At 42.2% G+C, this 27,977-nt stretch overlaps 2 protein-coding genes and 1 long non-coding RNA gene across 13 annotated transcripts in view; 1 reads left to right on the forward strand and 2 right to left on the reverse strand.

The window, feature by feature from the left end:
- Positions 1-162, reverse strand: part of RAD54B (RAD54 homolog B) — an 80,686-nt gene extending 80,524 nt beyond the window's left edge. For 4 of the 5 annotated variants that reach the window (XM_053243031.1, XM_053243030.1, XM_053243026.1 and 1 more), the window contains exon 1: positions 13-162. In XM_053243031.1, coding sequence (XP_053099006.1) covers positions 13-131 — 119 coding nt within the window. In that variant the 5' untranslated portion in view covers positions 132-162. The remainder of the gene's footprint in view (positions 1-12) is intronic. The other variant, XM_053243032.1, reaches the window with a different exon arrangement.
- On the forward strand, positions 89-27,961 carry LOC128322208 (uncharacterized). Of its 2 annotated transcripts, XR_008305593.1 has the most exons (4): positions 89-333; positions 7,213-7,288; positions 26,885-26,974; positions 27,659-27,961. It is a non-coding gene; the product is annotated as an uncharacterized LOC128322208 (long non-coding RNA). The 2 variants fall into 2 exon arrangements; XR_008305592.1 differs by lacking the exon at positions 7,213-7,288 and having other exon boundaries at positions 110-333.
- The window catches only part of VIRMA (vir like m6A methyltransferase associated), a 52,433-nt gene continuing 33,508 nt past the window's right edge, over positions 9,053-27,977 (reverse strand). For 3 of the 6 annotated variants that reach the window (XM_053243017.1, XM_053243018.1, XM_053243019.1), the window contains exons 12-25: positions 26,876-26,969; positions 26,000-26,544; positions 23,307-23,545; positions 21,529-21,781; positions 18,663-18,880; positions 17,311-17,443; positions 16,758-16,835; positions 16,215-16,367; positions 15,765-15,925; positions 14,698-14,794; positions 13,084-13,250; positions 11,019-11,350; positions 10,240-10,401; positions 9,053-9,392 (exon numbers count right to left, since the gene is read on the reverse strand). In XM_053243017.1, coding sequence (XP_053098992.1) covers positions 9,235-9,392; positions 10,240-10,401; positions 11,019-11,350; positions 13,084-13,250; positions 14,698-14,794; positions 15,765-15,925; positions 16,215-16,367; positions 16,758-16,835; positions 17,311-17,443; positions 18,663-18,880; positions 21,529-21,781; positions 23,307-23,545; positions 26,000-26,544; positions 26,876-26,969 — 2,790 coding nt within the window. In that variant the 3' untranslated portion in view covers positions 9,053-9,234. The remainder of the gene's footprint in view (positions 9,393-10,239; positions 10,402-11,018; positions 11,351-13,083; positions 13,251-14,697; positions 14,795-15,764; positions 15,926-16,214; positions 16,368-16,757; positions 16,836-17,310; positions 17,444-18,662; positions 18,881-21,528; positions 21,782-23,306; positions 23,546-25,999; positions 26,545-26,875; positions 26,970-27,977) is intronic. The other 3 variants (XM_053243020.1, XM_053243021.1, XM_053243022.1) reach the window with 3 other exon arrangements.

Genomic DNA, 27,977 nt, shown 5'->3' on the forward strand with positions numbered 1-27,977 from the left:
CGCCTGACTCACCGCGCATGTTCAGTGACCCGGGCTCCGCGCTTTACTTCACTCCCTCCTTCCTCATCGCTACTCTGCAAGCCGTACGCGCGTTTTCGAACGGGCGAACCTACTACACGCTTGTACCACATTCAACATGGCCGACCGCCGGGTACGATACGTTCTACGATGACGCACAGCGACCAAGCGGACTGTCGCAAAAGGCTTTCTATTCTTCTCTCCCCAGTCGTGCAGGTGTATCATACGGCGCTGCTTGGAGATCAAGCGGAGCGAGGATTAAACTAGGGAGATTCCGGACGATAAGGCGGAGCGCTCTCTTGTCCTCGCTGCGGGGTAAGCATGCTGCTCCCCCCCGCCCCGGCGTGGTAAACGGGTTGGTGTTGTGGGCAGAGCTCGCAAAGGAAGTGGCTGAGGCGAAGACTTGGTGTGCTGGGGCTGAGACTGGCATCATAGGAACATGGGAAACTGCCATATACTGAGTCAGACCACTGGTCTATCTAGCTCAGTATTGTCTTCACAGACTGGCAGCGGCTTCTCCAAGGTTGCAGGCAGGAATCTCTCTCAGCCCTATCTAGCGTTTGGTAGTTTGTTGGTTCAATAAAAAATCTTGTCCTATTAAAAAAATAAATAAATCTTGTCCTATCTAGCGTTTGTAAACGCTACAAACACCGCACTTCACAGTACTTGTTGCAACCCAATCACCCTATCGCTCTCTTTAAAGAGAAAAAAGTCCCTTTCCATTTATGGGAAACAAGGTGGCGCTTATACCATCAAGTACTACCACTTAATGCGGCTAAGCCATGCCTCCCAGAGGACCAGCAAGAGTGCCCTAAAATCACCTGCAAACAGAAAGCTACTGAGCTAGGCAAGACATTCAGGGAAACCCACTCACATTTCTTAAAAGAGTGTGTGGTTGCCAAAAGAGTGTGGCAGGGAGTAAGCAAGCTGTTAGAGTGGCCTGATTTGGAAAAACAGACTTGGGAAGAACTAACCTTGGGTTTGAGCGATAGAATCTCCTTTCGAAGTCCCAGAAAGAAACCTTCAAGGAAACAGGATGGAACGGGTGCCCTCATACTAGGGAATTGGAACGTTCCCCTCCTCGTAATCAGGTTAGTAAACCTGTATGTCATTTATGCAATGCTCCTGCATAGGAATAGGGAGGGAAGACACAACCAAGAGGTCCACGCAGATGAGACAGTAAATCTCTTCTGGAAAAGTTTGTATGGTTATGTGCAAAAAGACAAGAGTATCTCTTCTAAACAGCAATGGGACAAATTGTGGAAATGGACGTTGGACGTAATCCCCCACACACACCATTACCTGATGTGCTTTGAAATCCCCCACCCCTGAGTTACAGTACTACCTGCATATACTTCATAACCTTGTGGGTTTCCAAATCCTTGTGTGTAAATCTTTGTAGATATATCATGTACAAACAACCACTTTGTATATAATTGTGCTTTGGCAACGTACTGTATGCTTTGGTAGTTTGTTGGTTCAATAAAAAAATCTTGTCCTATCTTGGAGAAGCCAGGGAGGGAACTTGAAACCTTCTGCTTTCCCAGAGCGGCTTCATCCCCTGGGGGGAATATCTTGAGCAGTGCTCACACACATCTAGTCTCCCATTCATATGCAGCCAGGGCAGACCCTGCTTAGCTATGGGGACAGCCTGGCAGTTGTTGTTACCTCTTTTTCAAATAACAGGGCAGGAGGGAGGATGAAGCTATTTAAAAACTCAAAAGTTAGAAGACTTTGAGTTGCTTGCCTCCTATCACTTGAGGGCATTAAACCAACCCTAACCCAACCCCCCCCCCCAAATTGTATCTGGCATTATCTGGTGTTATTGTCGAGCCATGTTTCTGTAGGGCGGTTATTGCAAATTAATACAATGGCTGCACAGGAGAGGTAGAGCGTATGGTTCATAATTTTATTGACGATTCTGTTGAGAAAGTATGCTGTTATATGGCCAGCTTAAGCAGCGTAGCGGGGAAATGCTTGACTGACAAGCTGAACGTTGCCGGTTCGAATCCCCGCTGGTATGTTTCCCAGACTATGGAGAAAACGCCTATTAGGGATGTGCACAGACCGTAGAGGTGTGGTCCGATGCCGGGGGGGGATGTGTACTTACCCCTCCCGCCGCTTTTCCCCCTCCGGCGCTCCAGTTTTTAGGGAAATCTTCGAGGCAGCAGCGTTCCTCTCTGCCACCCCTGCCCCCTTGTTGCCTGCTAAAAGCGGAAGTAACTTCCGCGCATGTGCCTGCTGATGTGCACGTGCAGCGGGCGCATTCGTGGAAGAAACTTCCACTTTTAGCAGGCAACAAGGGGGTAGAGGCAGCAGGGAGGAATGCTGCCACCCCGAAGATTTCCCTAAAAACTGGAGCGGCAGGAGGGGTAAGTACAACCCCCCCCTTAAAGCAACATCACCCCCTCGGCGTCAGACCGCCGGACCGGGCCACCTACTAACCGATTCGTAGGCCTCTAACGTGGCCTGCGAACTGGTTCGTGCACATCCCTGACACCTCTATCGGGCAGCAGCAATATAGGAAGATGCTGAAAGGCATCATCTCAGACTGAGCTGGAGATGGCAATGGTAATCCTCTCCTGTATTCTACCAAAGAAAACTACAGGGCTCTGTGGGTCCCAGGAGTCAAAATTGACTTGACCGATGATGAACTCTGTGGTATCTTAAAGACTAACACATCTATTTCAACATAAACTTTTGTGGACAAGAACCTGCTTTATCAAATGCATCAAGCAGGGTTGTGTCCATCTTCTAGAATTGGCCTGGAGAGCTCTAGGAATTGGCATCCATCTCTAGATAACTATTTAGCAAGCCTAGAGATGTTAATATAATGGGTTGATATTGTGAAAAATGGGGTGGGAAACCTCCAGCAAAAGCTTCAGTCAGAATTAACAATTTTAACACAAAGTATTGTTCTTACTGATGGATTTCAGAGAGAGAGAGAGACTGACTGACTGACTGACTGCCTACAGTATTCACTGCTTACAGTGAACTTTGCATAGAAATGTCACATACTGTGCCTCATGCATTTCATGGTCTTCTGGTTATGGTGGGTGTATTTATATAATTTCTACCTGAATCTTCGGAAGTGGTCTCCACTGATTCTTAGTTTAGCAAGTGCCACAAGACTCCTGGTAGGGATGTGCATGGAACTGGGCTGGGGTGACTCGAAGGGGAGGGGGATAGGACTTAAAGGGCAGGGGAAGGGTGCACTTACCCCTCCCCCTTCTCCCCCCCCCACCAGTGCTGGAGTTTTGTAACATCCCTCGGGGCAGGAGCATACCTCCCTGCCGCCCCTTTTTCTTCAGCCAGAAGTACCAGGCACACATCGGGCGCACATTTTGCTTATGCACGTCAGACGGGCTTGCATGCGATCGGAGTGGGTGCACACGCATGCCCAGTACTTCCAGCCAAAGAAGAGGGGGCGGCAGGGAGGTACGCTGCCACCCTGAGGGATTTCCCAAAACTCCAGTGCCACCGGGAGGCGAGTAAGTGCACCCTCCCCCGCCCTTGAAGTCCTAACCCTCACCCTGCCAAACGTTTGAATTGATCAGTGTCCGAAGGCCCGTAAAAGGGCCTCCAAACAGGTTCGTGCACATCCCTAACTACTGGTAGTGTAACAGACTAATATGGTTGCTTCTCTAAAATCCATAGCTAAGAACACATTTTACCAGCTGTTCATCCTGTGTACAGAGTATTCCAATTTCAGGAGCTTTGTCCTTGGTATCTAGAAAGCATCTTTGTTTGAGACAATAGAGCCACTTTTCCAGCCCATTATCTTCAGTGGGAAAGTATAAACATATGCTTGGCTTTCTCCCACTGAAATCAGTGAGACCTTAAAAAAGTGGGGGGGGAGCTTAACTTTGGCAGAATCATGTTCATAATGCACAGAGGGTGTCAATTTATTTATTTTTAATGAAGGCACATTTTGCCTGGACAAACTTTCATCACTCCTGCCTTGTGTTTCAATAACATATATGTAGTGAAATTAAAGTCTTTGTCTCAGAGCAAGCTCACGTGTGGGAAAGAAATGCTGAATCATCCTTGCTGAACTGCCTGGCTAGGCTTCTCCTAAAACTATTGTATTTTGTCAGTAGGTTCAAAATGCTGCTGCTGCCGCCGCCGCCGCCGCCACCACCTCTTTTATCTACAGAAGCTCTCTGGGCTTGGGGTGGAATAACCCGGGGGGGGGGACCTCTTAATTTGGCTCTTGGACAAGTACAAAAATCTTCCAGGTGCAAGCCTACACATGGTGAGAAAACTGATAGCTGCTGAATGTTTGAGGATATGTTTGTACCAGAGAAATCCCCCTTTGGGAGACCCTTTTCTTGAGTTAAAAACCACCTTGGAGAAGCTTGTAAAAAGAAAAGAACTTTTAAAAAGTTTTATTCAATTACTACAGACTGTCTCCATCTGAGGCTCTCTCAGCTTTTAGATACAGTTAAGAATACTTAGTAGGATTACAAAAATAGGTTGTCTTAATGCACGCTTAAATGTTTACAGAGCCTTTTGCAACACCCTAGGTGTATTGAGCATAGGCTAGTGTTTCTTATTTCAATTATGTTGCAGGTAAACTATAATGGAACAGTGTCCAGAATATGCAGTGCGCACACACACACACACAAAGCAATATAACATGCTTAACACCCAGTCTGACTAAACAAATTGTTCCCTATGCTAAACTTCCCGAAGCCATAAGCCCTGGCTCCTTGCCTTGAATTCAAACCCCTGATGAGAATTCAAGGATTCTTGTCTTTCAAGGATCTGCAGTTATTCTCCTGCAGCCAACCTCCATTGCCACATGTCCTCCTGTGCACTTCCAGCCTAGCTTCCTTTCTTGTTCCCAGAATTCCCAGCAGCAGCTCTCTAGGTCCCACCCTCCTGGTGGACTGATTGGGTGGTCTCTGTAGGTCACCAGCCCATCAGTCAAGACAAGGGTTCAGTTAACTCTTTAGAGGGAGGGAAGACTGGTCACTCCAATATGTTTGAGGAGAAAAGAATATACAAAGGACAAAAAAAGTGATTTCCTTTTTTAAAAGTATGTTTTTCCTGATCATAATTCTTCTGAAAAGTGAAGTTGCTGTAATGTGGCATGGGCATTAATTTTTCCAGATCTCTCCCCGCCCCCCACCATCCCCATTTTAGCAGCTTTCTGTTTGCCACCTTCCCACATTTTGTAAGCATTTATAACATTTGGGGGTATTATATACATAGATGAATACGATGAATATTTATATACCGCTTTTCAACAAAAGCTCCCAAAGCAGTTCACATAGATATAAATAAATAAATAAAATGGCTCCCTGTCCCCAAAGGGCACACAATTTAAAAAGAAATATGAGACACCAGCAACTGGAGGGATGCTGTGATGGGGATGGATAGGACCGGTTACTCTCTCCCTGCTAAATAAAGAGAATCACCACTTTAAAAAGATGCCACTTTGATCAGTTAGCAGGGGTACTCTTTTGAGGGCTGTTGAAACAAACTCAGTAACTCAAGTGCATATATCTCTCTTGATTGTGGCCAAAGTCTGCAATTGAAAGTTCATTTTAAAAAGTAAACGTATATAATCAAAATGGCTTTAAAGAATAGCCCCTCAAAAAAACACCCTGACAACTCTTAGCTTTGTCATGTGGAAACAAATCCAGGATATTGACAGCTACAGGTTCCCCCCTACTCCTTTTATATACAAATATTTTGGAATGTGACCTATATCTGATGTTTTAATAGCTCCAAGGGGAAATTGCCAGTTCAGCACTATAGATGTTAAAAGCATGATCTGTATTTTCAAAAGATCATTAGAGAGATAACTTCACAAATGTGCATAGTGTTGATTTTATAACGCAAATTTCCAGCTGATGTCTTTTGTCAAAGGCATTAAGTACTGAATGTAGAATTGGAAAGGATTATGACTGATATGAGGATTTGATGGCATTTTTGTAATTTTGCAGCTACTCTGCATAGGCAAAAATGTGAGGTGCAGGGAGTATTTCTGTCCTTAATTTGCAAAACTAGATTATTGCTCTTCTTGTGCATCTCTTGATTTAGCTTATATAATGAGCTGTGCATTCTTGATGCTGGAATTATATTGTGCTCCAGCACCAGATCCTGTGGGCTACTGGTGTGTACTGCCTCTCCCTCCTTTTGCAGTTTCATCAATTAGAAACTGCTGGTGTGGAATGCACTCCTAGCCACTGTGCTTTTGTTCTTCAGTTTGTTCTTAATCTGCCCAAGCAAAAAGGTAATGCTGCCCGAAACAGATGCTGTAATTAAATGGCATCCTTTGGTGTTGGAAACATTTTTTTTTATGGTTTTGTAAATGGTAGTGTTCTGTATACTGAACAGTTAGCTGGTTAAGTGTAGAGATCAGTTATTTAGGAAACTTAACTGAGCTTGTTTTACTGTATCCTCATAAAGAGGAACATAAAACAAATGGGGTAGTAGGATAATTAAAAATGTCTTTTTGTCCAAATAGTGACTTTTTTAAATAATAGAAGTATTTCTAGGGAAGCACAGGAAGTTGCTTATATGAAATGTGAGGATTTACTTATTGTATGTTCCAGCTTATACTAGGATGAAATGCTTTATGCATTTGAAGAATATAGTCAAAGTAAATGTCTCAATTTCTGTCTGGATCTTTAAAAAGATCCTTAAGTCTCTCGGGTTTTTAGTTAAAATGTTTTTAAACAGTTTGTGTTTTTCTGGTGGTATTTTAAAACCATGTATACCACCTAAAAATACATATAACAAGCAACCTATAAATGATACAATTATTACTGAAAAATGCATTTCCATCTGCTGAAAACCACACTGCCATTCCTATTTTCATCATTGGCCTTATAACACACACTCACCACATCTAGATGCATAAACCAAATATTTAAATAACAGTGTGACACTGCTATTAAGTTTGTATCTGTGCCAGCAGAAGTGCTTTAAAGTATCAGGAGCCCTGGATTCAGATCTCTCCTCAGTCATGGAGCTCAGTCAACCAGTCACCTTTTTTAGCCCAGCCAGCCTTACAGGGTGGTTGTGATGACGAAATGGGGTAGGATCCCTAGCAATGCTGTTCAGCACTCCTGGAAGGGCAAATACAAATGTGTTTGATATAATGAACATCTTGAATTTTCCCTGATCCTGAGAGGTGATACATTTCTATCTATAACAGCTCATTTTGTTAATGCTTTTCAGAATCAGATGTCCGGGATTATGTCTGATGAAGACAGATGACGGCTGTATCATACAACCTGTCTTTTCCTACTACAAGGTGACATTCAGGCAGTCATTCTGTGAAAGATTTGAGCAAAAACTGTTTCTGCTAAAACTTACCAGCCTTCCCACTACCATAGCCAGCAAGTCCTGTTTTTAGTAGGGGACAGGGTCAATAATTCCCTCATTAAGGCTGCAGTCCTATGCATGCTTTCTCTGGGAGTAAGCCACACTGAACAAAGTAAGATTGACTTCTGAGTAAATGTGTACTGGATTGCAGTGTAGTTATCAGAAGTGATGCCTAATGCTGGAGAAAAATGGCAAAAACCAGACCTTGGCTTAACTGGTCTTCCTACCTTGCAATAGTTACCAAATTCCATAGACAATCTTGTCGGAGTATGACATTTCTAAGGATGTTTCACTTCCAGAAAATATTTAGTGTATGAAGCTGGCTGATATATACTCTTAACTGTGAATGTATGACCTATTTTTGAAGTCAAGGTCAGACCCAAGGGTCCTTACTATGGCTAAAGAGGCGTGAGGTATTGGATTAAAGCACAGGTGCAGATTTACCTTGGATCAGCTACGAAGGAAAACAAATCTGAAGCAGATGCAAGCTGCAGTTCTTGTAGCCTCTGCTAGTTGGCTAGAAAACTCTGGCTGCAGTATTTTAAATTGGGTAGCAACCGAGCCACTGGCTGTAGAAAAGCTTTTGTGGAATGCTTACAAATACCCCAATTACTCAGTTAAGATAGCCGGCACTTAAGGGGCAGATGGGTCCATGTGCAGTTGGTGCAGCAGAGGAAATAAGCAATGAGCCAGCATGGTGTAGTGGTTAGAGTGTTAGACTAGGACCAGGGAGACTTGAGTTCAATTCCTGTTCAGCAATGGAACTTACTGGGTGGCTCTGGGCCAGTTGCTTATTTCTCAGCCAAACCTACCCCATAGGCCTGTCATGAGGATAAACATAACTCTGTCCACCGCTCTAGGCTCCTTGAAGGAAGTCCAGGGTAAAATGTAAAGGGGGGGGGCATCAGAGAAGGGAATAAGCAGAATTGAGTGTTGGTCATCTATTCAACATGTGATCTGTAGTGTGTACATAAGTGTATAAAAGTTGTTCTACAACTCAGCTATCAGCCTATGCAGGTCTGAACTTTATTCCCAGTATTTTTAATTCAGGGCACATACTACTTCATTGTTACTGGGAGCTACCCTCTTCATTTTACAGAGGAGAAGAGGTCAAAACCGGGCTACTCCTGGTAAGTAGAGTGTGCCGTCAAGTCAATTTCGACTCCTGGCGCCCACAGAGCTCTGTGGTTATCTTTGGTAGAATACAGGAGGGGTTTACCATTGCCTCCTCCCACACAGTATGAGATGCCTTTCAGCATCTTTCTATATTGCCGCTGCCTGATATAGTACCAGCAGGGATTCAAACCGGCAACCTGCTTGTTAGTCAAGCATTTCCCCACTGCACCACTTAAGTAGCTAGGCAAAATTCCTCACTACAAACTTGCTGCCTTTTTCGAGGGATTCTTCCTTTTTGCTGACTGGCCCACTCTCCCAATAATGACTTTGAAGTATTGAGGTTGTAGCTTTGCACAAGTACTTCCCTAGCGTGTCATCTTTACCATGTCTTCATGTTATAAGTGAAGTTCAGCCCCACCAGCATGGCTTTATGCTAACACAGCACTATAGTGGCTACATGCATGGACTTACTGCGGTTTGCCCCAAATAAGGGATGCATTACCCAATTTTCAAAGCAAACCTAAACTTGTAATTCTGGCACACTACTATGTTGTGGAAGAAAATATAGGCAACTATACACACTCACCAAAAATGTTTTATTGAAATCTCAGATCTTGTATCAAACAAAATTGGATTCTTTTAAAAAAAAATTCTTTTGCTGCCCCCAGTTACCAGTAAGTCTAGCATTGGTCCTCGAGTGCTTAAGCATTTTGTCGTCGTCTGGACATGTTCACAGTAAGGATGTTCTAAGAGGTCTATTTATCGAGTAAAGGAGCGAACGTGACGCCCTCTGCCACTGCCTCCGCTAACGAACTTTCCTCTTGAGCCACCACTACCGCCGCTATTTGCACTAGCCCAAGAGGGCCCAATTCCACCACGGCCTCTGGAAGCACGGTCACGGGGACTTAGCCGGTAGCCTAAAATGGAGCAAGAGATCAGGCAATTCCGATCAGAATCTAAACATTTTGTAACTTGCGTTTGGGGTGGTATACAAATATGTTAAATAAAAATAATAAATAAATAAAGGCCAATCTTTGTATTATGTTCTCCACACTGAGCTCCCCTGAAACACAGCAATAACACAGGACAAGTCACCATTGCACAAAAAATCTCTGTCATCACTAGCATACCAATTAAGGCTCTCTGCTAGTCAGCAGAAACTCAGGAAATTCAATTAGGGCCAGTATCCTAAGCACACTTATGTAGAAGTAAGTTACATTGAAATTAAGATTTACTACCAAGTAAAAGGTGATTATGATCAGGCTGTAAATGTGATCTTGCTGGAAAGGAGATCCTGGAATCATCAAACTGAACAGCACCACCCTGCTGTTGGTATTCTCCATCATATACATGGGTATCACTCCTATTTTATTACCTACAACATTCAATAGCTTTAACCATTAAGAAGTAAAACATGGAAGTTCTTGTAGAGATCAGCTCAAAGGATTTAGTTCCAACAAGTTCATAGATAGCTTGGTCAGTCTGACTTTTGCTTGGGGAAGCATCTCACTCACTCACACAACCAAGCCACTGTTGCTGCTGCAACCTAACCACATAATCTGGAGATGTTAGATTATGTGTGCAAGTATTTATCACTCAGTATATTTATTTGATGCCTGATACAGTGATCACAGATGTAGCTTGCTTATTATAGAAATGCTACAACCACAAATGAGAGGGCCAGGTGGGACATGACAAGTTTACCCCTGGTTCAAATGATGGTGCAAATATTTTCAAAATACTATGGGGGGGAAACCAACATACCTGCAGAACTTAACGGCCTCAGAGGTGGAAGTGGCCCCCTGTTAAAATTGCTTTGACCACCTCTACTTTCATTGTAGGTGCCTCGTGGAGAACTCTGTGCACTCCAACTTGACCCTCTAGCTCCTTCACGCCGACTGTAATTTCCTAAATGCAAAACACCAACTGTTAACAATTAATGGATTGTTGATATTTAAATCTCTCAAACAGTCAATTTCATATCTAAATCAAAGGGCATCTATGACTGTTCAAATGATCTAAGGAGACATTATAATATAGCCAAGTGGTCAGAATGTCAGACTCTGAGGAGTCCTGAATTCAAATCCTACATGTATCATTAACCCGGTTCAGGAGACAATCTGAACCATGAAATTAGTTCCAGATCCTGGTTTGTTTGAACCAACCACAGTTTCCAAAGTTTGGATATAAACTGTATTCAAAAGTGTAAGTGGAGGTTATTTCCTCCTTACAGAGCAAGAGCATGAGGCTTGCTTGCAATAATTTAATAATCTTAAATCATCATTTGAACCCAGTCACTGAGCAACCTCAAGCATGTCATTCCCTCTAATTCTCAATATCCCATCTTAAAATAAGAATAGTTTTGTGGAGGGAGAGCCAAAAAGGGTAAAGCACTTTTACAAAGCATTTCTTGTTTACAATATAATAGTATTAACAGCACTAGCCATTTAAGTTCTCTTTAAAGCACTCTCTGGATAATGGAACCTCAAGTCAGTTTCCCATACACATTGCCCTTGATTAAAACTTGCATATTCAAAGCATACCTTTCGAAGCAGGTGGTGTGAAGAACCTATTCTGGCTGTGAAAGGCTCCTCGCCCCCCACGGTTCCCCGAGAATCCACCACGTGAAGAGATCTTCTGTGAGACTTTGGGTGGCCTCTTAGGAGGTGGGATCCCATCTGGTGGAACTACTTCTTTGCTTTCTGCAGCCACAAAATCATCCACATGCATAGAAGGTGGCCTGCTTGTATTCTGCTTCCTCTGACGAAATATATCATGGGGCCGGATGCCTTGGCCAAACGCTCCCCTGCCTCTTCCTCTAGGAGGCGGCACAATATGGGCTCTTTTGGCAGGTTCAATGTATTCAGACTTTCCACTGTCAAGAATCAAAAGATTGGCATGACAGAATTAGTATGAAATCTTTTTTACAGCACAATGCAGAATGCTCTTTTTATGTATTAATGTACACATAAAAATGAGACCAGTTGAAAATTCTTCACAACAACTCAACTAGAAGAAAAGCAGTATATAAATATTAATGCTAGCAGAAGAACCATATAGATGTGCTGTTTTTTAAGCACACTTCTCTTCTGCCTGTTTTTTCCAAGTTTGTAGCCACAGCCTCACACCATTAGTCTACATTAGTGTTAGTGGTTCAAGCTGAGTGATAATTAGTACAAAACAACATTCCTTTAATGTGGTACTCCAATCTACATCTGCCAAACCTTAAGAGCTGTACCTAAAAAGAGTTTCAATGGCCTTATTTTGATTTGGATTAAGTGGCAGCTGGAGTATTAGACAGGTACCAGTTTTCCATAGTAGTCTCTCCTTACGGCTGTGTTTTAACACTCTCATCACTTGGCTCCCACCATTATGACTTATTTTCACTGTGGAATGGTGGCCGATTTCTGAGGCCAGCTGTTCTAATCTGCCTCCCCACCTGCCAGTATGGCACTTCCTTACAGAACAAAGATACCTGTAGTACTCAAAGGGTCCCAGGTTCACTCCCTGGCACCTCCAGGCAGGGCTGAGAGAGAGTCCTGCCTGAAACCTTGGAGAGCCAGTGCCAGTCAGTGTAGTAGACAATACAGAGCTAGATGGACCAATGGTCTGACTTGGTATGAGGCAGCTTCCTATGTTCCTAACTCCAAGCCCATCCTGTGCTACCTTCTGTGTTCTATGTGTTTACAGGCATGTGCCAAATTCCTGATTTTCTAGTCTAGCACATCAGTTTGTAAAGAGGTGCAGGCCAAGAGGTGCCTCTTATAATTCAAACCCTTGTAAATTCCTTAAGGATAAAGCAATATGTAGATTAGATCCCATGTTATATCCCCAGTTAGTTCCATCACAAGAACTCTTCCTCCTCCACTCCAAACTCCTTCAAACAAAAAACTAAGACATTTAACAATTCTCCTCTCTCTCTCTTCTTTCTCTCTGTGGGGTGTGTGTGTGTGTGTTCGTTCGTGTGTGTGTTCACTGTGTGATGTAACCTACATGTAACTGAGGTTATTTTGAGTGGCATTTTAAAAATCAAGCTTCCAAGAAGTGTACAGAAGAACTAATAATGTGTTAGGACTCCCTCAAATCACTACAGTCCACTTGGATCCTACTATACCAGGGCTGCAACAGTCAAACAGTACAGTGGAGCAATCCAAATCCACCCTCACATGTTTCAGGGTCAGCACTAGGTCTGAGGGGACCCTCAGCAAAGTGCCTTCCATGAGACCTCTTCTACTTGGATGGGGCTTGCATTGTCTTGGCAATGGTTGGGCAGGGCAGGAAGGGGGGTGTTAGTAGATTTGCTCCACAGCAGAGCTTCCTTAGCTCTGTCCCCAATTTTCAATCCTTTTTCCTCCCCGACAGATTGTGCAAAGGAGTCCTACTCCGTCCATCTTGCTCCTCTTCATCCACAAATGTGAACTTGCTCCCCGAGGCCTTGTGATGACACAGGGGCCTCTGAGGAAGTCCTTTCACTGATAAAGAGGACAGGAGGAAAAAAGACTCAAGAGTGTTGCCACTATTTCACAAAGATGGCTTGGCATTGTGCCCTCTTTTACCCATGGGTACTAGTCCCATCCATACACACATTTACAACCCACCACTTGTTACCTGGATGTTATAAATATCTCATGCTTGTGTTTGCCGAGTTTAAAGCCTTTTGTGGCTTTTGTCCGACCAGGAGAGGAAGGCTCGGACAAAAATGATCTCTCCAGGTCTGCCTGCAGGTCAAAGTCACTGCATCCTTTTTCTGACAGTTCAATTAAGTCTACCTTTACCTGTAAAAGTGAGAAAATAATTTCATTTCAATTATTTCCCCACCAGCATTGTTGGTATTCCAATACCATCAGAGTAGGAAACACTGCAGCATAGTACAGAAGAGGGAAAGAAGTAATCTAAAAGAGATTCCCAGTGGATTTAATATAAATCCATTTATATTAGAATCCTTTCAGTCTCTCAGGGCTCCTCCTCATGTTACATTTTTGCCTGTAATTTTTTTTTTAAATTTAAAATGATGGATACATGCAACAAATGCACATTTGCAAACATATATGCATTACACAGGTGCACATGTCAAGGTCACTCTACCGCTGAGCAAACTCCAGAGCATTGGAGTACAATTGCCATCACAAGGTATAAAAAGCAGATCTCACCAACTCCACTAAATGCACAATGGACAACAGATACTAAAGAGTTACAGCTATTTTACAGCTTAAGAGATACCAGAGGCTGTCATTCAGGTCTTGACTGGACCAGCATCCCAATACAGACCATTTGCCATAAAAATGGCATTACATATCCACTGATGTTCTGCAAACGGAAAGTTAACAGAGGTACATAAGCCTTTCAGACTGAAGAACTACTTGATTGACTGGCTGGATCGGCTGAAGGAATGTATGGTGTAAATGAAAGTGTGGTTTCCTTTACCATCTAGCAAAGGTGTGCCTGGCTTCAAGATACCGAGGTTTGAATCACACTTAGCCATGAAGGACACAAGTGGCCTTAGATAAGTCGCCATCTGTCAGCTTTTATTAATTCACAGGATTCTTGTGAAGTTAAATAAGGTAAGCATTATAAGGTAACATACTCCAAACCCTGGACGTGTCATTCAAAATATTAAGACCAGTGACCAAAGAAGCATCCACTAGTTCCACACACCCAAACACTGTTCCCTCTAAGGCGTGTGCGCGCTCACAAGTTTTTGGATGTCTGCTCAGTTCATTTTAGATCCTGCTCAGGTTGAATCAAGACAGCCCCATTCTGAAGGCTGGTGCGCGCACAATGCCTTGATGCTGCCACCCAGAATAAAACTCATTCTGCACAGAGATGACAAAAATTAGAGGGGCCACTGCACCCCAGGGGACTTAGTGCTTGTGTTCCCTGGAAAGCAGGCCCCAGCTGCCATGTAGCAAGACACTTCTGAAATAGAGCAGACTCATTTTATGATGCCCCATGGAAATCGGCTGTTCAAAGGAAAAAGTCAAAGAACCTAGTGAACATAGTCCAAGCATCTGGGCAAAGTAGCTCTTTGGATTCCAGCCTAAACATTTTACTGGCAAACTGCTGTTAAATGGAGGCTAACGTTTATCCTTCTTATGTCTTATGGTATAATTTTCTGTTATTCTTACTAGTCACAATGTCTCCACAAATACTGTTGACTACTATGCAACTGATATTCAGGGTTTTGTTTGTTTTTGTCTTGAGTGTTCAAATTCAAGGCCTTACCATGTCAAGATCAGTTTCAATTTCTTCAGCCTGGAATGGCGAGAACCACATAGACTTCAGCTGATCATCCATAACATCTGCCAAGACATATGTGGTCCTGTAAGATCAAATAGATTTTTGATTAGTGGTCAGTGTGTGCTGTCATCTCCTCACTGCTCTCTTTGAAAGGACTCTGTTTTCCCTCTTCATCAAGCCAATCCCCTCGGCTCTAAATCACTTCTTCAGCAAAAGCATTTCCTAAAGGACTGTAGATTCAGCAGAAGTTAAGATTTGGTGCAACTGGTCTTCCTGTATCCCTTCTTTGCTTTCTTGTCTTGCCAGTGAGAGATGAGGCACTTCTATGTTTTGTACAGCATCTAGCACTCTCATTATTTTATTTTATTTTTTAAAAAATACCACCTGACCTATTATCAAGGGCACTGTTCACACACAAAAAGTAGAAAATAAGGACAGCAAGTTGCAAATAGCAAACAATATTGGAAAACAGTGGAAGCAGATTACATAAGTTAGAAGTAAAAAAGAAGGCATACACTGTGTCAGTGCTCAGGTCAGGTCACAGAAGGATAATATGACTGGGTTACTACTGAGCACCTATTTAGCTCCAGCCTTTATGAAGCCTGCCACTGCATCAGCGTGCATGAAAAGAGCTTTTTGGATTATAAATTCTTGTCATACTATATTTGTTTCTACATCCAATGATGGCTCTGATGAGCTATTTAGTAACACTGACAAAAATAAGAACGATGAAGAGTCAGGCTTAAAAATATGCGCCAATAATACATAGGCAATTTGAATACAATCAAATCATGGGGACCGAAAGGCATTGAGGAAGGAGTTAAATGGGCAACTTTCAGAACTCGATCCTATCATCTGTGAAAAAAGGACTGGTTAGGCTATAAAGCTGGAGAATCTCCACTTTATATAGCTAAAATGCTGGAGAATCTCCACTCTGGGGTACAGAGACCTTAGAAATGAATGCATGGTTTTAGATCTGGCCCCAAATATACATTTGATTTTTCATACATTTGAGTTATCTTGTGTATGCTGATGCACATTTTGTACTTCACCTATTATTAAAAAGATTCTGGAGAGATTCTGGTGCAGGAAGAACTGGTTCCACATCCTGGTCACTCAGAGAACAAGGATCACCGGCAGATTCCAGCATCTGGCGAAGTCCAACAACATTATCCAACAAAGATTCCAAACTGTCATCCTCTTTAGAACGTTCCTGTATAAGAAATACTCCAGTCACTCACTCTACTTAAAAAGAAAATGTAAACATGTTTGCTACCTGACACAGAATCAAGAGATCATTAGGGGTGCCCCAGACTGCCGATCATAGAAACAGGCACAATCAGTTACAGCATTCGCCTCTTCATACGAACACCATCCTAAGTGCAAAAGGTAGGACGGGGGATGAGGGGGTGAGACTTCCAACCTGATTTGAATGCCTTAATCATGTATAGAGGGGATTCGGATGAATGGGGCTATAGACTTGACTGTTAAAATTATGTTACCAAAACTAGTTTCTCCAGTTCAAGGAGCAGGTTTTCAGGAGCTTCTTCTTTATTCTGTAACTGATACTTTAATTCTGCAGTAGTAAGGCCCAGTGTTCTGGCAGGATGGGTTCCATCTACTTCCACGAGACTGCCATCATCTCCACAACATCCCTGAGGAACATTTAAAAGTTATATAAGTGCATTCCAAAGTTTACGACAAATCACACCACAGTAACATTGAGAATGAATTGTACTGGTAGTACACATTTCCTGACACATCAGCAAAGTCATTTCCATGACAAACGTGTGATACATAAGAAATTGTATAGTGGCTGGAAGAAGTAGTTTCTGAATATCACTCTATTCACCAACAGTTGAATACCTATTTTGCCCCTTACAGTGATAGACTTACTTGACCCTTTGGAACTTGAAAGAGTCCATGCAATGCATGTTTGAGAGGAGAACCGCTATGAGGTGATTTCCCCCCTTAATAGCCATACAGTAAAAGAACTTTGTGATAAACACTAGAAAATAAACACTTTTCAGGACTTGTGGTCCTACCATGCGAAGGTCTTTTGTGGTCTTTTGCTCTGGGAGCAAGTTCCCATTTGTGGATGAAGAGGGCAGCTTTATGCGGATCTTGAGGGGGGGAAAAATAAACTCAAGCTATTCTCACCTCAAAAATAATAATGAGAATTACCAACAGACATTCACAGGCTATAACTGGCATCTTTGGTTAGGTAACCAAGAGTTCTGTCACAGCAGATAAGGATGCTGCAGCTGTATTACTGAAAGACAAATGCAGCTGCAGTTTTCAGTGATGACATGCAGCCTAAGACAGATAAAGCACCAGCATAATGCTCATCTGCATTTACTGGCGCGGAAGAGGAAAACAGGAACAATGCAGGAATAGTTTATTCAGGAAAATGGGTCCCTAAACATTTGGACAACAGTCAGTTTTAGAAGCTTTGTATTCTGAAGATTTTTCCAAGGGAGAGGCAATACCTCAAAATGCACTGGGACTCTTTCTCCTGAATAAACCAGTTCTGCACCGTTCCTGTTCTCATTGTTGTGGTGATTCCCTTCCCATCTGTTTCCACCTGCATTTACTTACCAGTGTGTCGGAATTTAGTATCTGTCTCATGAAATCCAGGAAAGAAGAGGCAAGTTCTCCCGTGTCCTTACTAAAGCTGCTTACTACTCGCTTCAATACTGTTTGCAGAGCACCACAGTGTTTTCTTAGAGAGCTGTTTGTGTTTCAAAGAGAAAGATTTTTAATAGATTTTTCTTCTCTTAAGTGCATGAAGAATGCTCAAGGGATCTAAAGCAGCTAAAAGGCTAATTTCAAAAATGCAAGCCAACTGTTGGCCTACCTGAACAAATTTAAACACTTCTAAATGTTGCTGCAACATCAAATCAATTAGTTTGATTAAGCAATTAAAAATATTTCAAGCAACTGAAGAGGTACTCCTGATTAGATAGTTTTTTAAAAAAATTAATTGTTTTAATATAGGTACTTACATTAAGTGTGGATGGCAGGCGTCATGCTAGAAGAAGCAGTTCCTCCTTTTACACAGGAAGAAATGCCTTTCCTAAGAAATGCCTGCTACAACAAGCATTTCTTCTTCAGAATTAGGGTTTACTCGCATGCAAACTTCCATCCAGAGGGAACTGAATAATCAAACTAAGACCCATGCCATTAATTGACTACCACTCAGATGGCAGTTCTAATATTTTCAGTGACAGCTAAAAGAATAACCAAAGTGGATAAGTTCCTTTATAGATGCTTTGCCTTAATCATGCCAACAATAGATAGGATCGCCCAACACCACCTTCTAATCAAAGTTCTTTCTGATGGGATGGGAAATGTCACAGATTATGATGAAGATGATGCAGTTTGAAATGATATTCTTACTTTGTACCAATGGCACTCATACAACAAATGATATATTAATTCATTCAGCAATACTTACCTGCTAGATCTACTGGTACATTGCTACAATTACATAACTTTATGACTGGAATGCCCTATATTCTGCATTACATTTTGTTTGTAATGAAGTTCTTTTCTTATTTTTGTTTTTTAAAATATTATTGTAAGAAGAACTTTTTTCAATAAGAAAAATATATTTCCAGTGAGCAGAAATTCATCATTCAAGAGCTAGAAATAAAATTTCCAAGTAAGAGTTTGTGCTGTAAAATCTTTACTGGACAAACAGCTCTGTATATTTCTTGCCAGGACTGGGAAAGCTATGCATTCGTGCCAGAAAAATGTGACAATAGTGCCTAGGATTTACAGGTTCCCTGCCTTGGGTCTTCACCATTACTATTTTGCCATGGAACTTTACTGATGTTAAGTATAATCCTTTTCTTTGAAAGCCCCACTGAAATGAATGGTGGTCACTCACTCACTCACTCACTCACTCACTCAAATGTTTTGGCAGAGGGGGGAAAAAAACCTGGTACCTCTTCAAGTGATAAAATCCATAATCATGCTCTGTAAGAAACATCATTGTCCTGATACATGTCAGCAAACAGTTATAGCTGCTCTCAGCATTAGCAAGTGTTTCCATCAGGCAGTCACAGATGGAAGCCATGAGTTCTTTGCTTGGCAACGAATTGGAAAGCTGCTCCAACTCGGAGAGAGTGCTCTCCGAGGAACTTGGCAGGATCAGTGCAATGTCCTGAAAAAAGAAACCATGCCTCTTTGTAAGCAGGAAGATTCAAAGAATGCCATGTGGCCATGGCAAAACAGTTATGGCTGGTATCCAAAAAGCTACTTTCAGGCTTATGCTAGCCCAGTGGGGTGTGTGGGTGGGTGTTTATTTTATTGTTTTTTTACTTTGAACAGCAGACCCCACCCAACCACAATTCCATATCACAAGCCACTTTTGAGAAGCCCCTGCAGGGGCCCAAATTTGTTTACCATTAGTGGTTACTCGATGCTTTCCTGGGATCTACCCCTCAGTAGAGAGATTGCTCTGATCCCAATCTAGGAGCACACCACTCCTTCAAGGTAGGCTGCCACCAGTTGATCTAAAACCACTGACCAGGCTTAGACCAGACTGGCAGTGGCTTCTCCAAGGTTGCAGACAGGAATCTCTCTCAGCCCTATCTTGGAGAAGCCAGGGAGAGAACTTGAAAACCTTCTGCTCTTCCCAGAGCAGCTCCATCCCCTGAGGGGAATATCTTACAATGCTCACACTTCTAGTCTCCCATTCATATGCAACCAGAGCGGACCCTGCTTAGCTAAGGGGACAAGTCATGCTTGCTAACACAAGACAAGCTCTCCTCTCCAAACTGTGGCCCTGTGGAAGAAGCAAGTCCTGGGCATATGAGTATTAGTACCATTGCCTTGTCTTGCGAGGAAGGGGATGAGAGTCAGCCAAGACCCAATCATGATCCAGAGGGGTGTCCTGAATCTAAGGTGTGCCAGGGAGCCTCAGATCAACCTGAAAAGGGTAGTGAAACTCCAGACCCCAAGGAAAGAGGCAACAGGGATTATCCAGAAGATCAGACTCCCCCAGAATGCACAGCTGCCTCAGGAAATCCCGAGGGAGCTATGCATTCTGGGGGAATCTGATCTTCTGGATAATCCCCGTTGCCTCTTTCCTTGGGGTCTGGAGTTGGCACTACCCTTTTCAACATGGAACTGCTGTTCAAGAAACACAAAACCAAAACCTCTGCACAAAGAATTAGCTGCACAGGTCTTTGGATCCTGGCCAGTGACCCTATATTCTAATTCAGCTTTTTTAAAGTGCTATTTAAAAGCATTTAACATTCTTCACACACACACACCCCTAAAATGTAAGTCAGTTGCGATTTCACTTAAATAAAATTTAAAAAACACAGCCTGTAAAGCTGTTTTTGTATGCAGCTACCATAATGCTGTGTTAACATCACATTGCACTGTATGGCCTACATATTCAGTCCTCCATAAAAAAAACTAAACATCTCAAAAGTACATTGTAGGTAGGTAAAACTTTTGTGGCACAGGGACAGGTAGGCTACATACTTGCTCCAACATCGAATATCTATGAAAGCATGCAAGAGAAAAACATGTGCCCAACAGGACATCAATAAAATATCACCCCAAAACTCAAATAAAAATATAGGAAAAATAAATCTATGAATGTTCATGAAGCTAGTGGTTACAGCAGGGATTCTCAACGTTGGGTCCCCAGATGTTATTGGACTTCAACTCCCATAATCCTCAGCCAAAGGCCACTGGGCCTGGGGATTATGGGAGCTGAAATCCAATAACATCTGGAGACCCAATGTTGAGAATCCCTGGGTTACAGAATCCAGCATATATGGAGAGCTTAGTATATCAGATTAAGTCCCAGAGTTCTCCATCTGAATCCCTACACATCACTATTTATCTGAGCATATTTTGATCCAGACCCATCACTGAGATAATAATCTGAGAAAATAAGCTGATATGAAGGGAGTGTCTCAGGGACACTGGCAGAACTAAGCTCATGGGAGCTTTCCAGGGAAACGCCTCTGCAGAAACAAAATGGAACCAAGAATTGCTGCCTATGCATTGCTATCTTGCTTGATTTGCCAGGAGAGTCCTCTGCCACACCTGAAACATGTCCCCAACCCCCCAGCCACAAGATATGAGGGCCTAAATTTGTAAAGAAGTGCATTTTACAGCCCTCTTAAAGGCTGATAAAAATCTTTAAAATGCACTTCTTTATTACTCTATTATTAACTAGTTGTTTGGTGGTATATGTTCTGTTTGACTATTTTAATTATATTTATTACTGTTTCAACCATTTCTACACTGCCTAGACCACTGGTTCCCAACCAGCGTTCCTCCAGATGTTGCTGAACTACAACTCCCATCATCCCCAACTACAATTTATTGTGGCTGAGAATGCTGGGAGTTGTAGTTCAGCAACATCTGGAGGAACCCTGGTGGGGAATCACTGGCCTGGACACTCATGTATGTGGTGGTATTAAAATGTACTAAATAAATTTTTTAAAACTGGCTCCAAGGAAAAAGCTGAAGATGCAACAGAGAGTTGAGAAAGAGGGATTCTCAGCCTTCCCTACAATACCTCCTCTTGTCTGAGGGAGGACTCCATCCCATCGCTGGGATGCATGAGAGAAGACCTGTAATGTATTTGCAGTCTTATAAGAAAATACCATACATGTATAATTCTACATATGATAACATGCACACAATCAGAAAAATCAAAATACAGGGTGTAACATCCAGCCTAAGCTTGTCACGACTAAGTTCCATTGAAATTAATGGGACTTATGTTAGTCATCTCTAACCAGTCTGAATGTAGCTCAGATTGCTTAGATTTTTAGATTTTACCTGGTCACAGAGGGACTGCAGAATAGAAGCTAAATATTCAGCACACTGTTGATGAACAACGTTGTCCCCTGTAGCTCGCATTAAAGACAAAAGTTCCCGGAAAACTTCTGCATACTTTTCATCGCCTTTAGCAGTTCCATTAATCAAGTGCAAAATAGCCAATTTACAAGCTTTATGTGATGCCAGGGCATCAAGTAACGCAAGTAAGCGGGTGGTCTGACCAGTGTACTGCTTCTCTTTATCTTCTGGGTTGCTGAAATGACACCAACGCTCTGCTTAATAGAAGACCTAAATACTGAATGTAAGCTTGTGACAAATTAAACTACAAATTAGAAATTCTCATTAAAATGTTCACACAGATGTATCCTTAAGGAGCTATTGAAGTTTCCACTACAGTATAGCATTTTTGCCACAAAACAGTTTAGGTATTTTTAAAAATTATTGTTATAGTTTAGTTATTATTATTATTTCTTGTTTACACAGTCAGACAGGTGTTATTGACTGGTTTGTTTTATCCAGACATCGGGTCCTTCCGAAGGACATGGGATGGCTGAATTTTATTATCAATGTTGTTGCTGTTGTTATAGATATCGTCGCAGAATATAGGCTGTTCCCAGTAAAGCTGCTTTTTGTAATTGGCTGATGGTGATTTCTGTGGCCCCTGTGGTGTTGAGGTGCTCTTCAAGGTCTTTTGGAACTGCACCCAGGGCGCCAATTACCACTGGGATTATTTGGGTCTTTTTCTGCCACAGCCTTTCAATTTCAATTTGTAGATCTTTGTATTTGGTGATTTTTTTCTATTTCTTTTTCTTCTATTCTGCTATCCCCTGGTATTGCTATGTCGATTATTTTAACTTGTTTTTCTTTCTTCTCGACTACAGTTATATCTGGTGTGTTGTGTGGCAGATGTTTGTCTGTTTGTAGTTGGAAGTCCCATAATATTTTTACATCTTCATTTTCTACCACTTTTTCAATTTGATGGTCCCACCAATGTTTGGCTACAGGTTGCTTGTATTTTTTGCAGATATTCCAGTGTATCATCCCTGCTACCTTGTCATGCCTTTGTTTGTAGTCAGTCTGTGCGATCTTTTGACAACAGCTGATTAGGTGGTCCACTGTTTCATCTGCTTCTTTACAAAGGCAGCACTTGCTGTTTGTTGTTGATTTTTCTACTTTTGCTCTTATTGCATTTGTTCTTAGTGCCTGTTCTTGTGCAGTCAGTATTAAACCCTCTGTTTCATTCTTCAGTGATATCTGATTTTCCACTTATATTGTGCAAATATTGACCATGTAATGGCTTATTTCTCCATTTTTCTGCTCAGTTCTTGACTTGTTCTTTCTTGTAGGCCTGCTTTGTTTCATTGGTGTTTAATAGTTCCTCATTATTGACCATTTTAAGTGCATCTTCTTCACTGTCCTTTAGATATTATTATTAATTATTATTATTATTAAATACACTACACAAATAAAACCATACATGTAAACAAAAGGATGCAAGTTGACAATTACAACACACAACACACACAAGTTGACAATTACAAGAAGAAATTGTCTCTTAACACAGTGTTATCTTTAGCACTCTAAAATATATTTATGTTATAATTTTAGAAAATTTATATCCCAGCTTTCTAGTCAAATGAAGCTCAAAGCAGCTTACCCAGAAAGACTAAACACAAAATGAAAAAATATCGTAAAGCATGTAAAAGATAGACTGGCCAAACAATAAACATATTTGGCTGATACTGAAATAATCTTGGGACAAATATTTTGAAGTGTACCTTTGTTGCAGATCTTCTACAAGCAGATCCAAAACCGTTCTCATAATAAGGAGAGCAGTTGGTGAGGCCAAGTCACACAACTGAACGCAGATGCGCCTTAGCATGTGCTGAATAGGCTGACAGGTGGAGCCAGAGAATGACCGCACTATTTCTTGCAGCAATTTGGCTTGAACATGAAGATGCATGCTCCACAGTTTCCTAGTGTTGAGAGCCACCGATATGTCATGTGGTTCAATGACCTAACACAAAAGTGAAATGACTTTGAAAAGTTCCAATACAAATATTTGTTTGGAATAGAGCATGTATTAATCATCATCAATGCCTCATTTACTGTGTTTTCCCTAGTAATCTTTTGCAATCAAAGCTCTTCTTCTAGGAAATGTAAACACATGAACATAAGGACTATTTTCCCCCCAGATAGGAGTACAATCATCCTTTGCCAACTGCGGGTTTCCAAATCAAGGTTTTAAGTATCCGCGACTGGGAAATTGTGGCAGGTCTTGCCAACTGCAACCCAAGTATCCGCGGTTTGGCAATATTTGGGGGCATTTGGGGTTGTTTGGGGGTTTGTTTGTTTTTCAATTTCCAGGGGTCAGGGGGTGACTTTCTGGGGTTCAGGAGTGGTCCCCCCGCCCCATTTTTAGCTGTATTTTGCAGTCTTTTCACGACCACAATTCGCCTAACCCCATTTCCCGTTGGTTTTAATGCCTTGCCAGCCGTAAGGTTTTCCCGGAATTGGTTGGCAAGTGATCACTATACTAAAAAGCAATATCCTTTGAGATGCTTGTGGGGTGGAAAATCACAACCACCTGCTTGACTTCAGTGAATCAGAGCGGTCTGGATTCAGATTCATTTTTTAGTTCAGGCAAAATAAAGATCTGATCCTAAACTTAAAACTGGACTAGTTTGATTCCCAATTACAAGTATATCCAAAAAAGCAGGAAATCAAACAACCTGAACCAAAACCAAGCCAAATCAACAACTCAAAGAGACTTGTAAAAAGTCTCTAAAGACATATTTATTCACCTAAACGTTTTAACTAGACTTGAGGTTTTAAACTGTTTAACAGTGTTGTTGCTCTAAACCACTCAGAGATGGGAGTTTGGGGCAGTGTACAAAATTAGGGTGCAGGCAGGTGGGCCATTTCACTCCCTGCCTGCTGGAACCCTTCTCAATATACACTGCACTCCTCTTACAATCTTGCACTGGGTAGCATCCAGAACACACCCTCCTCCCTACTGAAGATCCCTGAGCCCACCAAAAGCCAATGGCTGAAGGTCAAGGGACCTTCAGCAACAGCATGGAATGCAGCATAGGTGGCAGCAGGGAGGGGTGGGTGGAATATCCAGTAATTGCTAACAGACCTCCTCTAGGAGTCCCACTTGTGGTTTGGGAGTACCCCAGCAACCCTCTGCACCACATTCCATGCTGTTGCTGATGGAATCCACATCAACAGTGGAACGCCCAATCCCCAGCAACAGTTCTTCAGGAGGCTCAGGGATAGTGTTCCTTCTAACAGGGATTCCCAGATGTTGTTGACAACTACTCCCATAATCCCCAAGCAAAAGCCATTGGAGCTGGGGATACTGGGAGTTGTAGACAACAGTCACTGCTCAGGTTTAGTAAGGAACAGCGGGGTGTGGAAGATGCTGTGTACTGGCGCATGTTGCACTGGTGCACTCTGGACACTACCCACTGAAAACAAGAGAGCTGCACAGCCTTGCAAGGGCTCCAAGATGCCCAACAAACCAAGGTTGCCACGCAACATAACATGGAACCTCGGTCAAAGTTCATACATTCCAAATTCTGGCACCCTGGCGGTAGGCAAAGTGGGGCGTGAGTAAGCTAGGGGCTTCATATTGAAGCCTAGATGTGAGGAGGCCCTGCTTGCATAACTTCTCTTCACCCACACTTTTGAGGGATAGGACAGTGCAAGCAGGACCTCTAAGTGAAGGGGAGCTGGCCTGGAGCACCCAACTCACTGACTGCTCTCATATGGCTGCAGTGATAGAGCTGCTCTGTGGGTGGGTGGTGATGGGGATTCTGAATGCACGAACTGGAGCTCAGGTTAAGAACTGGATGCTCTACCAAAATCTCATATGATAGAATAACCAAAGACATAAAATTTCAGGGATAAGTTGGCTCTTATCAACCAACAGGTAATCTTAGACTAGATGACTATTACATGAGGAATGGCTGAAGCTCAGCGGTAGAGCTCCTGCTTTGCACGCAGGTCTGAGGTTCAAATCCCTGGCATCTCCAGTATGGGGGGCAGGGAATCAGGTTGCAGGTGATAGGAAAGCCCTTTGCCAGAGAACTTAAGAGTCACTGCCAATCAGAGTCAACAATTTGAGACTAGATGGACCAATGGTGTGACTCAGAATCAGGTAGCTTCATATATTCATGAGCCTGCTGGTAGATTAGTTGACAAGATCGAAATTTTAGAAATGAATTGGTGGGGTGGGGGGATATTGCAATGAGAGACACTGGAAGATTTCTGCAAAAAGAAATCAATTTCTACATATATAAAAAGTAATCCAATTAAAATACAATATGCCAAACTAATTAAAGCAAACAGTTCTTTGTTTGTAAGCTCCCATCTGCCCATCCTTTCCACTTTGGAACTTTTAAAAAGACAAATGATTAGTAGTAGTAGTAGTTGTTTTAAACCCATTGTTTGTAGGTCAACATACCTGAGTTGTTTGCATGGGCAGTGGAAGAGGCAGCAATTCAGAAAGCAGTATAAGACCAGAGAAAAACCCTTCAGGAATTTTCAAAACAGAAGTGAGAACCTCTTTCAGCATGAGTGACCAAGTATTATTGGCCAGAGTTTCTTCTGAGATTGTCAGCTTCTCATTAACACCTTGAGTAAAAGTTAGCAAAACATCAACAATGTCATTCTGGATTTTTTGCTCATCGCTGTCTAAGCGTCCTGAGAGGGGAATAGAACACAAAAGCATGTGTAAAGAAATAAGTGCTGAAGGAACACGCATATCTTTGAACTCAAAGGATCCTCCCCGCAGCAGTTCAGTTAACATTGTTTTCAGGAGAGTGAGGGTGCATCGGGCCATGGAGATCGTAGTGACTCTGTGAAGGGTCGTTCCCATGTTAACGTGGAGCCTCCAGGGCTGTATAAGGATGCTATTCAGCTTTTGCAGCACTCGAATAAAAGTGTCCATTCCTTCAGAAGAAAAGAGCTGAATGACGGCAAGGTTCCATTTAAGGTCCTTCTGCTGACCTTTAAAAGGGGGGAAAGGAAGAAAACGGGGGAAATGGTCAAGTTCCATCTTGTTCTCACAGCATTATTTTAAAAATGCAGATTGGATGAAATGCTATTTAGAAGGGACCTGAACAGATATATTTTGAGTTACACAGAACTTTTCACTAGGGAGGATATCCTTCTGTTCTACCTGATGGAGGGTTCAGCTTAACTCCAAAGCTCACATGTTCAAACATCAACAGAAAATCGTCCAAACAAACAACATATTTCAGTACTACTGTAGTAGGCATGATTAAATCTGAGATTTCTAATTCATGAGAATTAATAAATTAAAACAACTATATTATACCTTCCACAGGTGGTGGTGGACATGCAACATGGCAGAGGACACGAAGTGCAGTAGGAAGACCAACTCCTTCCTGGGTCATCAAACTGTCAATATTCTTGGGTAAGGGGGTGGGGGGAACACACATACGACACTTGTTATTAAATAGCAGTATCAATGTTTTTGGAAAACAAAAAACACAAGATCCTTGTTACAGAAGGTCAGTACAGTAGCAAGCATGGCTTGTCCCCTTAGCTCAGGGATTCTCAACGTGTGGGTCCCCAGATGTAATTGAACTTCAACTCCCATAATTCCCAACCAAAGGCCACTGGGGCTGGAGATTATGGAGCTGAAGTCCAATAACATCTGGGGACCCACACGTTGAGAAACCCTGCCTTAGCTAAACAGGGTCCACTCTGGTTGCATATGACTGGGAGACTAGAAGTGTGAGTGCTGTAAGATATTCCCCTTAGGGGATGGAGCCACTCTGGGAGGAGCATCTAGGTTCCAAGTTCCCTCCCTGCCATCTCCACGATAGGGCTGAGAGAGATTCCTGCCTGCAACCTTAAAGAGAAGCCGCTGCCAGTCTGTGTAGACAATACTGAGCTAGATGGACCAATGGTCTAACTCAGTATATGGCAGCTTCCTAGGTTCCTATGTTCACTATTCAGTAAAGATGTATTTAATGTAATAGACAAACTATTTTGCTCCCGTACAACACAAATGGTCTCTCTTAATTAATTTATATGACATATTTATATGTTGGCCAAAACTTAAGACTCACTTGGTTTATTGTTTTTTCTGCAGTCCAATTTATTGTGGCTGGGGATGATGCGAGTCATAGTTCAACAGCAGCTGGAGAAGACTGCCTATGCCTGCCATAGACTGTTATACTAAGTGTACAGAACATCCACAATCTTCAAACACAGAATTCACTTGTAATAAAACATTTCTGAATAAATGAGTACATATCAACCCTTATGTCAATTCTACATGTTAAAAGTTTGAAAATGAATTACTTATATCATCTCGTTATACTTAGAAAAGTATTATATGCACAATGCAAAATGCAAACAACTGAAATAATTAAAAGCAGATGTTTTAATAAAATGTTGATGCTAAATGT

This window comes from Hemicordylus capensis, chromosome 4 (genome assembly GCF_027244095.1).
Source record: "Hemicordylus capensis ecotype Gifberg chromosome 4, rHemCap1.1.pri, whole genome shotgun sequence".
Taxonomy (NCBI): Eukaryota; Metazoa; Chordata; class Lepidosauria; order Squamata; family Cordylidae; genus Hemicordylus; species Hemicordylus capensis.